Source organism: Diachasma alloeum, unplaced genomic scaffold (assembly GCF_001412515.2).
Source record: "Diachasma alloeum isolate Michigan unplaced genomic scaffold, Dall2.0 Dall_scaffold_00181, whole genome shotgun sequence".
NCBI classification, from domain to species: domain Eukaryota; kingdom Metazoa; phylum Arthropoda; class Insecta; order Hymenoptera; family Braconidae; genus Diachasma; species Diachasma alloeum.
Genome location: NW_021680347.1, coordinates 1906224 through 1918750, shown reverse-complemented (window position 1 = coordinate 1918750; position 12527 = coordinate 1906224). Strand labels below are relative to the sequence as shown.

Here is a 12527-nt window from a genome sequence, read left to right as displayed (position 1 = left end):
CCCCCCGGCTATAAGGGTATTATGGTGAGGTCCAAGCTGGAAAAAAAAAGCACAGAATTCAATGAAAATTGCTGAACAGATTATTCGATCCATTTGAAAGCTGTGTGCAAAATGTCAAAACCCCTACTTAAACAATAATAATGAGAATAATTTTTGAAGTTGCTACTTACACACGCAGTTGAATGGGGCATCGGAAATTTTTGTGAATTTCCTACGTTATCAATAGATCAATAACGTAGGAAAAGCACTAAAATTACCGATGCCCCATTGAACCGCGTGTATAAGTAGCAACTTCAAAAATTATTTCCATTATTATTGTTTAAGTAGGGGTCTTGACATTTTGCACACGGCTTTCAAATGGATCGAATAATCTGTTCAGCAATTTTCATTGAATTCTCTGCTTTTTTTTTCCAGCTATGGAACCCGCCATAATACCCTTAACAATTACAATGCTTCTCTTCGGAAGCAAAATGAGTCATTTTTAATCTATACAGAAGCAGCTTCATTTTTTCTTTGTCAGCCTTTATTTAAATTCATTTCATATTAGCCTAATGCGTATTTTAAAATGGAAATATTTCGATAATTTTTCATCTAGATAGGTAAAACTATGTTTCTTTATTTATGGCCGTCACAAATTAAAAATTAGTTGTGACCGTCATCATGCATCTATATATAGATTCTTTGACAATAATTTGCTGACGTATCATTTGTGACCATCATTTGCAATTAGATAATTGCGTCACCTGACCGTCATATAACACGATCTTAAAAATGATGGTCATTTTACAGGTCTATCTCGATCTCCCATCCACTTGCCCCTCTTTATCAACTCAATTAGCTAATGCCGAAAACAGCGGATTGCGCGCCACAGAAATTCGTGCGATTCCACGAGAGAGCCCCGCATTGACGAGAGTGTAGTGCGAGGCACCTGAGCGCGTGTGTGTGTACTGCGAGTGCTGGGTGACTGTAATCCACAGTTGTTACTAGGGTATTGTGAAAAATTTCAAATAAAATAGAAATTAAAATGTCTTCGCCGACGAAGAAACTGAAGAAGTTGGAAGACGGTGCGGGAGATGGTAATGATACACGTGATTATGATATTGAAATACAGAAGACACTCGAGGAAATTGATGGTTGTCAGAATCAAATCGATGGGCTGAATGAGAAGGCTAGCGATGAGATACTCGAGGTGGAGAAAAAATACAACAAGCTACGAAAGCCGTATTTCCAGAAGCGGAACGACATCATCAAGAGGATACCCAATTTTTGGCTAACAGCTGTATCCTTTTGTTAATTGTTGAGGTTTTTGAGCGAGTGGCGTTGCATCTTTGTGGATTTTTTGGCTCATATTTGACACTTGGCGACCGTACCGGCGTCTACCGGTGTAATACCGCCATCTTGTATCACTATACACAGATTTTTGCAATACTCTACGCAATCATTGTCGCGCCGATTTGTTGTTTTTTAAATTTTTCGTATATTTTTTAGTTGTTGATGGCAGGGTCAATTTTAAACCCGGCACTGTATTTTCTAGGCAAAATGACCTGTTGCACACATTGAGTCCCTTCATTTTTTGATGCATTTGATATTTTGCATTTGAGGCCTTGTCTACTAAAATGCTACTCCCACCATTTTTATTACACGATATACATATTGAATTCTACTAGTTTTAAGTGTACCAACGTAATTGTATATTGTGCAGTGTGAATCCTACATCGTATAATTCAGTAGCGAAGTGGTAAAACGGTATAAGTCAATTTTGACTATTGACCAGTTTTCAATGAATATCTCGGAATCTAAGGGAGATAGCGAAATTTTTGTTATAACCTTTTTTTGTAGACCCGACTGAGAGCTACAACAAATGTGATTACGAAAATTTCACTATCTCCATTAGATTCCAAAATATTCCTCAAAAACTCACCGGGAAGATAAGTCGACTTAAACCGCTTTACCACTTCGCTGCTGAATTCAAATTACTTGTAAATATGAAATTTGTCGTGTGAAATTCCACAGGTATAATTTCAGCACGTGGCATTCAAGGAAAACCAAATCCACCAATCTGTGCTCTAGTTTTATGGATTTTGTTTTTCCTTCAATTACATATAGTTGAATTTACAACTTTAAATTAACCAATGTGGAATCCGGATTGCACAATGTCCAATTGTGATAGTTTACCACAAATTAGTAGAATTCAATTTTATATATCGTATCATTAGAATATGGGGGTTACAAGGTGTTGATGCAACTCATCAAATGTTTAAAAAATGGAGGGACTCCATATTGTCTAACAGGTAATTTTGCAGATAAATGCTGTGTCGGTGTTGAAGATGTTTACTCGAAATTGCAAGTATTTTTTAAGTGCTTTCAATTGAGAGAGTTATCTTTGTATTGATAAAAATTTCAATCCACTAACCCGAATTGGTCATTCAAAAATAAAATAGACGACATGCATTGTTTTCCTGGATACCCCAGATTTTTTTTCCCATTAGGTTCAATACATTTTTTCATATTGTTCTCTATTTTTAGACCTATTTTTGGAATTTCCCCAAAAATTACAAAATTTTCAGAGCTTTCACAGACTTTTCTTAACCAGATTGTACAGTTTGTTAATAATAAGAAAATAGCTGAAATACTCGAAGAGGACGAGGAGGATGCACTTCGATATCTGAACAAACTTGAGGTCGAGGAATTTGAAGACATCAAGTCTGGGTACAGAATCAATTTCTATTTCGATGAGAATCCGTATTTCGAGAACGAGGTGCTCACTAAAGAATTCCACTTGGGATCATCTGGTGAGTGGGGATTAGGTATTGATGATGGATTATTTTTGAATTAATGGCGTTTTTCTTGGGTAAATGTTCTTCATGAAGAACTCCTGCATCATTGCAGGGGATCCAGCTTCCCAAAGTACACCAATACGCTGGAAGGATGGGGCTGATTTAACGAAGAGGGCGAAGGGAAAGGCTCAGCTCAAGGGACGCAAGAGGCCACTTGGCCACAGGTCGTTTTTCGATTGGTTCACGGATCATGGGGATCCAAGCTCTGATGATATTGCTGAATTGATTAAGGATGATATGTGGCCAAATCCTCTGCAGGTTGGTGACATACTCGTAAAAAATAAATGAAATCATTTGTAATTATTGTGTATTTATATCAGAAGGGAGGGTATCACCTCTCCTTATAACGGATTTGTGATGTTACTGGTCATTTCGTCACAAAAACGGATCACATCAATAAGTTATCAGAACATTCATCTTCATATGAACAATCTATCATAATATTCCTTATTATTGGTTCTATATCGTTTTTTTTTTCATTCAGTGTCAATTCACCTATTTTATTTTGTTATTGTGCGTGATCGATTTTCCATGAAGTGGCAATCAGTAGTTGATTCTTGTGTGATGCAATAGTGGGATTGTGTATCAATTTTTTTCATAAGTTTGATTATGTTGATTGTTGCCAATTTTGCCTGATTTTTTGCATTATTATCTTTTGTTGTTACGTTTGCAATGATTATTATCGATCGGAAGATATTTATATGGTGATTCGTCACGGATCTAATCACAAAATTTTCGTACTAACTAGCTGGTCCGACGTTGTTCGAGCAATTCCCTTCTTCTGCATTTTATTTCCATATTTGTAAATGATAATCTGTGACGAATTTTTCCAAACTTTCTGACAAAGTTTCTGAATTTTCGAGAAAATTTGAGACTTCTCTCCAATTACCCTCTAAACTCTAAAAGATTCTAGAATTTTCCGAAAGTTTCTACTTTGCATGTCGCAGTATGCAAGACCTTCAATTTTTTTTCATTTTTCTAGAAGACCCCAGAATTTTCTTAAATTTTTCGGAAAGTCCCGAATTTTTTCGAATTTTCTAGAATGGCCGATAGTTTGTTTGAATTTTGTGGAACCTTCGGGGAGTTTCTAGATTTTTTCAGAAAACTGATGAATATGCTTTGACTTTTTTTTTTTAGCAAAAAAGAGGTTTCAGAAGATATTGAAGATTAGCTTCGAAGGGAAATTTGTAAGAATGAAAGAAAATAATTTATCTAATAACTATTTGAGGAAAGCTAGTCCCGAAAGTTTTAGAAATTTCCGAAATTCAATTATGCAAATCAGTTTTTATCACTGATCAACATTCCATCATTTTTTGGAAAATTCTAAAATTGTCGAGAAAGTTCTAAAAATTACGATAACTTTCTACGGTGCACATCCCTCCCCCCTCCTTTGAAGAGCCTTTTCATTAAAAAAAATAAAGAACACGTGTTTGTTAATGTCCAACGTAGAGTCCATATACGAATTCGTATAAAAAATATGCACCCTTTTCACTCCTAAAGGATTGAATTTCCCTAAATCCGCCCTTAATGGGGGCTTACGTCACGAAATGAACCCACATGCAAAATTTCATATTTTTAGCGTCAGTAGCTTGGACTATGCGTTGATAGGTGAATTCCCCCGAAAATGCCTTCTCCTTTTATATATAAGATTAGTAATGATATAAAAGTAATGAATTGTAGCTATGATGAAACGTTCTGTAAAATTAGTTGAAACTCTCATGAATTCAGAAAAAGAAAAATGGAATCTGAAAAAAGTACATTAAAACTGAATGTTTATCAAAGTTGAAATACGCCTTTTTCAGGAGATAATTGAGGAAGTAACAATACGAATCATTTGAACTCAAATTTAAATCTATTCCTCAAGATAAGCTCCTTAAAAAAAATTAGTTGTTTCACGAGAATATATCAAAAAATCGTCTTTGAACCATAGAAAATGCTCTATCACAAATATCTGTTTTTATGCTGAAATATCTGCACTCTTCCCTCAAATTGTTTAGGTGGAAACTTTCTGATTAATTTTCAGTACTACCTGGCACCTGATATGGACGTCGAAAACGGTATCGAGGGTGATGGAGAGGAGGTGGACGGAGACAGTGAGGAGGAGGAAGAAGACGAGGAGGACGTTGGTGGAGAAGAGGGAGACGATGTTGGTGAGGGTGAGGAGGCAGACGACAGTATAGTGGTCGTGGAGGATGATGCAGACTTGGAGGACGAGGATGAGGGCCCCAATGATGAAGATGATTTGCTGGTTGATGACGAGGGGGATCAAGAGGCCGATGGCGAGGAGCCAGAATAAGGGGCCTAAACATCGACAGATATTTGTCACGGATAAACCAGCATGATTCACCTAATTCTCAATACCAACAGAACGATTAAACACCGAACAGAGAACAATGGAAATCAGCACAAGATTTTTGCAAAAAAAAAAATACATTGAGTCTTCATGGGGGTCTCACTGAGACCCGAGAGTCTTTGCCTGGAACTTGTTACATGATAATTATATTGATAAATAGGATAGAGTAAAATTAAGCGCTAAGGCACTGGGCAGGGATTCTTAGTCAATACTCTGAACCCCCAGAGAAACATTTATTTTACTCGAAGAAGCAAAATAAAAGTACGTAATAATAGAAACAACACGAACGAGGCGCTTGTGAACGCGATCTGATCAATTACAATCTTAGTGATAATTTTTTTTCGCATCCTGTCTCTCGTTTTGATTTCGTAAACAAAAATTTTATTCGTGAAGAAACAACTTTGACGGAGTGTTGTCGATATTGTATATACGTGGTACCTCGGATTTTTATTTCAATGAACTGTCATTTGATTTTTTTTAGAAGAAAACGTTCTCAACACCTCGTTTCTCTCTTCCAGTTTACTATTTTTAAGGAATGCCCTTTCAGATATATACACGGACTTGGTTTCATGTCGTATCCACATACACATACACACACGCACACACACACACACACCATTTGGTGGCTGTGCAACTTGGACGGCAGTTACGATCAGTGTAGAAAACCTCAATCCCTTCTTTTTCTTCGGGGGAATGATTATTTTGAAAGATCCAAATTCATAAATCCTGTATAACATAGTTATGAAGCGCGTAAGAATTTGATTTTTCAAAAATGATCGGTTCACCCTAGAAAAGAATTGAATTGAAATTTTCTACTCTAATGGTAATTTCCGTCCAAGTTTCGCCATTCTCGAGTACTTTTTCTTTATTGTATATTTATGAAATTATCGTTTACAAATTATCGATTCAGGAGGGAACATTGAAGTAATTTCTAAGTTATATTTTTGTGAGTAAAGGTAAATTTCTTTTTTTTAGTGACTCAATTCAATTTTGTAATAGATTACGAAGATCTAATAATTGGTGTAGTTAGTCCACGAATCATGGCTTCATCAAGTACCACAAGTATTTGATGGGAAAATTTGGCAAATTTTTTTCAATTTCTTCTTTATGTAAAAAAGTGTACGCAAGTAACATCATTAAATTTTCATTTTTCAATAATATTCATTTCTTATTTCACGCAAGGAATTGAATAATTTCAAATTCTATACGTTCTAATTCTAAATTCGTTGAAATTTGTAGGAAAATTGAAAAATACTAATTTTCAATCATAAATTGAACAAAAATTGAATGGATATTTTCATCACAGAAAGCTCAGCCAATAATCCAATTGCGATAAATTTGGAAAGTTATATTCACAATTGGTCGTTTTCATAAGCTTTAAAGCCTCTTTGGAAAATGGAATAGACCGATGTAAGATGAGAAGAGGGGGGGGGGGCAGACTTTGAATTCCTCATTCACGTTATAATTGAATTGTATTATGAAAATATGCATCCAAAGTTTTTATTCGTTTTCCTATGGAAAATCGTCATTTTCAGTTTTTTCGACTCATACAAATCCCACTAGTCCCTCAAATTTCAATATTTTTCAATGATTTTCTTTTGTATTCCACATGAGCTTGCGGAAAATCAATTGGTATAGAATTTGAAATCACTCAATTTTTTTTGTTCAATAAAAAAATTTTATTGAAAGATGAAAAGTTTATACCTACACTTTTTTCTAGCAAAGAAGAAATTGAAAGAAATTGCCGAATTTATCCACCAAATAATTCTGTTACTTGAAAAAAGTGGTATGACCACCCCCCACCTTAATGAAATTACTACTGAAGGGTGCATAATATGTGTAATTTGAGGAGCTGAATCTTCGAGTGAATCAAATGGAATAAAAATGCAAAACAATTAGCCGAGGAAACTTAATTATATTGAATAATCGTAGACCTTGGACTCATTTCGATCTTTTTTTTAAAATTTCCATGAAAATGAACATTGCAGGGATATCATGTTGCACAAAATGAAACTACATCCTTCGATTTCCCCTGAGAAATCGATATTTACGGTAAAGATCAATAGAATAAATTCGTCCGTTTCGGAGTAAGTAAGGAATGAACCTCATGTCACCCTCTTGTGATTGCTGCAGATGGTGTTTCTTCTCATCCCAATATTTGCCATTTATTTTTTTAATTCACGAACCATTCAAATATGTTCATTTTTTCCATGTAAAAATTCGTAGATTCATATTTATACACAAATTCTGTGAATAAAATACTTTGAGTACTATAACGTGAATTTTATCCAATTTATTGAATTCCCGAGAGACGAAGAATCTGATAAATTCAGTTTTGCCTCGAGTTTTCTGTAAAGGAGTGGAACGCATCGAATTTTACACTTTGTCTTTAATTTAACTAGACTTAGAAATAATTTCCAAGCAACTGTTTTTTTGCGGAGAATTGTCTGATTTACAAAAAAAAATCTGACATTTTCTCCTAGCGTCACTCGTTCTAGGAATAAATATCCATACTTGGATTATCGTTATGGTATCATTGATATAAAAACACGGCTCCTCCTATTCCCTTCATTGCAAATTGAATCGGGGGAGGTGAGGTAACATGGACTTCTTAAATCATCAACATCTCTTGACCAAATGGTACGTTTTGAATAAGTCGGGTCTCATTTTCGGGACAAGTCTGGAAAAATTCCTTAAGGAAGATAAAGCTACACTGAGAAAAAAAGCAGAGTTCTCAAACAAGCCTTACTTGTGCCAAATAAATCGTTTGTTAAAAATTATCAAAAAAAGGATTTTTTTTTGTCGAACTTGAGATGCGTGCACTGAGATTGAAAATTTTTATTGCAAAAATAGATTTAGTCTTTTAAAAGAAAATCATTCTCTGTGCAGGCAAAAAATGTAATTTCTAAGACTGCTTCTTCATTATTAGATGTTCCCATACGTATTTTGCTCCCGGCAAATGCTCATTTTATATGAAACGAGCGATAGTAGTTGTCGTTTCTGCTATTCGATAATCATAGACAAAAAATGAATTCTTAAATGACATAATAATAATGATATGACAGCAATCTTGTAACTTAGGGATAAAATATTTCTTGAAAAACTTCCCTCTATACAATATAATCCGCTTTTTGAGTCAAATATTTCGTTGTTGTTGAAAGCAGAGCAATCATTCATGTTTGAGACTTTCAAATTCGAACTAAACAATAATTTTTTTGGTAATTTTCAACTAACGATTTTGTTGGCTCAAACAAGACTTGTTTATGAACTTGGTCCTTTTTCTCTCAGTCTAGGGATCCAATTTTTGATATGTGATGGGATATGTTAGAAAGGGAGAAAAATTATGAACCCAATCGATTTTTTCCCAGTTTCTATCTTTAAAATCATCCTTGCACCACAGTTTTCATCCAATTGAAGTAATTTTTTTAATGTTCATTAGACTCCACGGAACAAAGTTAATAGCTTTTTTCTTGCAAAGCTTACTGTAGCAGTAAGCGAGTCACGTTTCTCAGCAACCGAAAACAACTTTGTAGTCTTTCTCGATTTTTTGTTCATTTAGTAAAATAAGTGACAATTGACAATGACGTATTTGATAATGGTTTTTCTATATTTGTTCAAAAATGAGATAATTAGCAGGGTTGGGCTAATTGGGTTGGGTTAATTTACGTAAATTACGTCGGTAAAAAACGGTGTAATTTACGTAAATTACCTCGACAGGTTTTTTACATTTTTTACATTACTTCGAAAAGTTTGCAGCTTTCGGTTACTAGAATGTTTTATTTTATTCCGACTGACGAAGACGCAGTATTGGACACATAAATATCATAAAAAATAGTATGTTATGTCCCGAAGACAGATAAACCATGAATTTTAACTTCACTTTGTTCGGTTGGAATGCGGATCTCGGTACTTGGGGCATAAAATATTATTTTGTCCCTGGGATCGTAAAACCGCGATTCTAACATCGAATCCCTCGGTTAACCCTCCTGAACTGGCGTGTAGAGCGGCGCGCCGCCGCCAACTACTCAACCTATAGGGTGCCACTGCAGTGCAAGTGAGACGTAAGAGATCTAGCCAGTTCAGGAGGGTTAAATCGCGGTTTCCGGGTCCAGAGACATAAAATATTGGATGTCACACAGCGATAAAACAGGTTTCTGACTCATGTGATTAACATTCTCGCCTTCGGCTCGGATTATAAAGCCACATTAGTCAGAAAATATTTCCATCGCCTGGTGACATAAAGTATTATTACATCACGGGATACGATTTACGGCATTTTAAGAAACTCAGAAATATGAGCCTCATACCTCACAAAGAGTAAATTTCACGAGAATCAAACGTTGCAAAAGACCAAAGTCACAAGTTATCTCCATTGTGAGAATGTCAATCTTATTATTTATTGAGCTTTATTGAATTGGACCTGAAATAGTATATTTCGTTACGAGTGCGGAAAAGAGTTTTTTGCACGCGGAGCGTGCCTAAAAAGTTACTTTTTCGCACAGCGTGATGAAATAGTATATTTCAGCACATGTGGGGCAATATCGTCTTTAACGTGTGTGGGGTTTACAGCATGAGCCGAAGGCGAGTGATGTAACCACACACGTTAAGGACGAAATTTCCCAACAAGTACTGAACAAAATTTTATGTCACGAAGCCTGAAACCGGCTGGATTACACACCCGACGCTTCGCGTCTCGTGTTTAATTCAGCCGGTTTCAGGCATGAGTGGCATAAAGAACTATTTTCTTTTGAAGAGTTCAAAAAAGCTACCAAAGACAATTGAATTAGTTTTGTCATTTAAGAATGCTGAATGAAACAAGTTAATGTCAAGACAAAAGATGATGACACGATTCAATAGAGATTAATAAATAATGGGATTGACCCTTGTAAAATTCATCCTTTACATGGTCTGATGCTTACGAGGTATGACCCTGAAAACGTATGATTCTGGCGAGGTACACTGCTGAATTCTGCCAAAGAAGTAACCTCGATCGGAGTGGTGGGAGCACGAGCCTAAGTGGAGATTTGGATAGAGTGGGGGTATACGACCGAAGTTACTCCTTTGGCAAGAAGCACCTTATGAGCCAAGGGCATTCCTCTCCCCATGTTTTTGTGTATCTTCCAAGTGTAGTTAGTGGTATGGTCAGACTGAGGAAATTATGCTTTTGGTTTCCCGAGGCGGCGGCAAGGGTGTGAGTGGGGTGGAGTGGGGATTGAGCAAAGTGGGGTTAACACTGAGCTGTGTGGGACAAAATCCCAAAAGGACAAACTTCAAAAAGATGATTCTACAAAGGTTCCATCTTGCGGTGAAACACAGAAGCTAAAATTATCTTGTTTGTTAGATGGCGCAAGTGATACTGAATTTCTGAGTACGATAAAAGTCGCAGCGTAAGGCTAGCGTAAACAGAACGGAGGATAATAGATCATTCGACTCGTTCATGCGAAATTGGACATTTACTGGGTGCACCCACTTACAAATAGTTATTTTCATCACAAGGTCCACAAAGTATTTTCTGACGAATGTGATTATAGGCCTCGCCTTCGGCTCGGCCTACAAAGCCGCATTCGTCAGAAAATAATTTTGGACCGTGTGATGAATGCAATTTTATCGTACTCAGAAATTCAGTATCACTTGCGCCATCTAACAAATAAGATAATTTTAGCTACTGTGTTTCACCGCCAGATGGAAACTTTGTAGAATCATCTTTTGGGATTTTGTCCTTTGGGGATTTTGTTCCACACCCCTCCTTGGGAGGGGCACAAACTCCTCAGTTCTATTGCAATTTAATTCAACTGATGCGCCGCGAGCATCTGCGCACGCGCATATATACCAAATGTGAGGAAATCGAAAAATGAGACCAAATCGAGGAGTGGGGATTGTTAAGTTTATCCATAGGTAATTGTAATTAACAGGCTTTTTCCTTTTTAGAAGATGATACGTCAGTATTATACTCGAAGCGGCCGATTTTGAACTGCTCATCAGATTTTTTTTGCACATTCGGAAATGAACGTGAAGTGAATTATTGCTTATTATATTATTATGTATTTTATGTTGCGCCGTGCAATAAGTCGAGTTTATCGCACGCTGCGCTTCGCGCAGCTTGCTCATAACTCGACTTCTGCACGACTTGACATAAAATATTATAGAGCACTCGGTAATAAATTTCGTTTTCAACGAATGTGTGTCGCCTTCGGCTCGGCCTGTAAACTACACATTCGTTGAAAACGAAATTTGTGCCCTTGTACTCTAATGTACTAATTTTTGATCAGTGAATTATTAGAGATCAACATGGCTCCCCGCATACGATCAGCTACATGTTTCGTGAGAGAATGTCATTCAGCCTTCACTACTGCGAAACATAAAATTCCGAAAGCTCAGTGGGTCAGAGTTCAATGAAAAGCAGCAATAGGATTGCCTTTGTAGAATGCTACAGAAGCTGAAGTCAACAAGTGTCTAGCTTGTGAAGAACATTTCTTGGAAACAGATTACTTCTCAACTTCAAAACGACGGTATTTAATAACAAACACGGTTCCCACTGTGAATATGAATCCAACTCCTGCAATTGATGTTTCCGAAAACATGGAAGAAGCTCTACAAGTGAATTAAGTGAACCACCACTGAGAAGAGATCCACTCCAAGAGACCATGGCCGCCTGGGAAAATGACAGTGAAAGTGTTGGCAATTTCTATTCTCCACAAATCAGGGTTCAATTCCATGCATCCAGTGAGGATTCTGCTGAAGCTAGGGTGCAGAGTGGTGCAGAGCGAGGTTGAGGAGAGATTGTTATCTGGAAATGAGAAAATTGACATGTTAACTGCACCAACTTGTGAAAGAAAAGAGAAAAATGAGACAGATGCAACAAAACTACTGCAGGAGTTCTAAAAGATTAGCTACATTGAAGAAAGGCATCAAAATTAACGGTTTTAAGAATTGGAAGCGATCTCTCCCAAAAGATCATAATGGGCATGCAACTAAATAAAATCGGTGTGAAACCAAAAGTAAAATTTCCATTCAAAAGTTTTGATTTTTACTCTATGCAACATATGTTGTTACTTGTTTTATAGGTCTTGGAATTGCACTGCCTTCATAATAACATATATAAGAATATTATTCGTTATTTACATTTAGCCTGAGTGAAACGAGATAGAACGAGACAAAATAACACTTGACCTATCAGGTGGTAAGGCGAATATGTAGATAATTTGTGAATATAGCTTTTTGGACTTAATAGCTTGACCGACTGCATGCCAAAGACACTACGGCTTGCAGAAATTTTTGATTGATCATACTTATTCATTTTCGCGTATATGTTTCATCACTTCATCTCAGGACTCGGC

At 36.4% G+C, this 12527-nt stretch overlaps 1 protein-coding gene across 4 annotated transcripts; it reads left to right on the top strand.

Moving 5' to 3' along the window:
• The first annotated feature begins 892 nt into the window (after positions 1 to 892).
• Positions 893 to 6400, top strand: LOC107045923 (protein SET). 4 transcript variants are annotated; one of them, XM_015268358.1, is made up of 4 exons: positions 893 to 1279; positions 2603 to 2792; positions 2899 to 3095; positions 4861 to 6400. In XM_015268358.1, exons 1-4 carry the CDS (start codon positions 1025 to 1027, stop codon positions 5131 to 5133), a joined length of 915 nt encoding a protein of 304 aa, XP_015123844.1. In that variant the 5' UTR covers positions 893 to 1024; the 3' UTR covers positions 5134 to 6400. The 4 variants fall into 4 exon arrangements, with proteins under 4 accessions (XP_015123844.1, XP_015123834.1, XP_015123830.1 ...); XM_015268348.1 differs by having other exon boundaries at positions 2890 to 3095; XM_015268344.1 differs by having other exon boundaries at positions 2603 to 2807.
• The last annotated feature ends 6127 nt before the right edge of the window (positions 6401 to 12527 follow it).

Bases quoted from the DNA above. Each gene is read 5' to 3' on its own strand.
- LOC107045923 (XM_015268338.1), top strand. From the start codon at position 1,025: ATGTCTTCGCCGACGAAGAAACTGAAGAAGTTGGAAGACGGTGCGGGA. The intron at 2,808-2,889 runs GTATTGATGATG...GCATCATTGCAG, and splicing joins ATCTGGTGAGTGGGGATTAG to GGGATCCAGCTTCCCAAAGT. The intron at 3,096-4,860 runs GTTGGTGACATA...ATTAATTTTCAG, and splicing joins TGTGGCCAAATCCTCTGCAG to TACTACCTGGCACCTGATAT.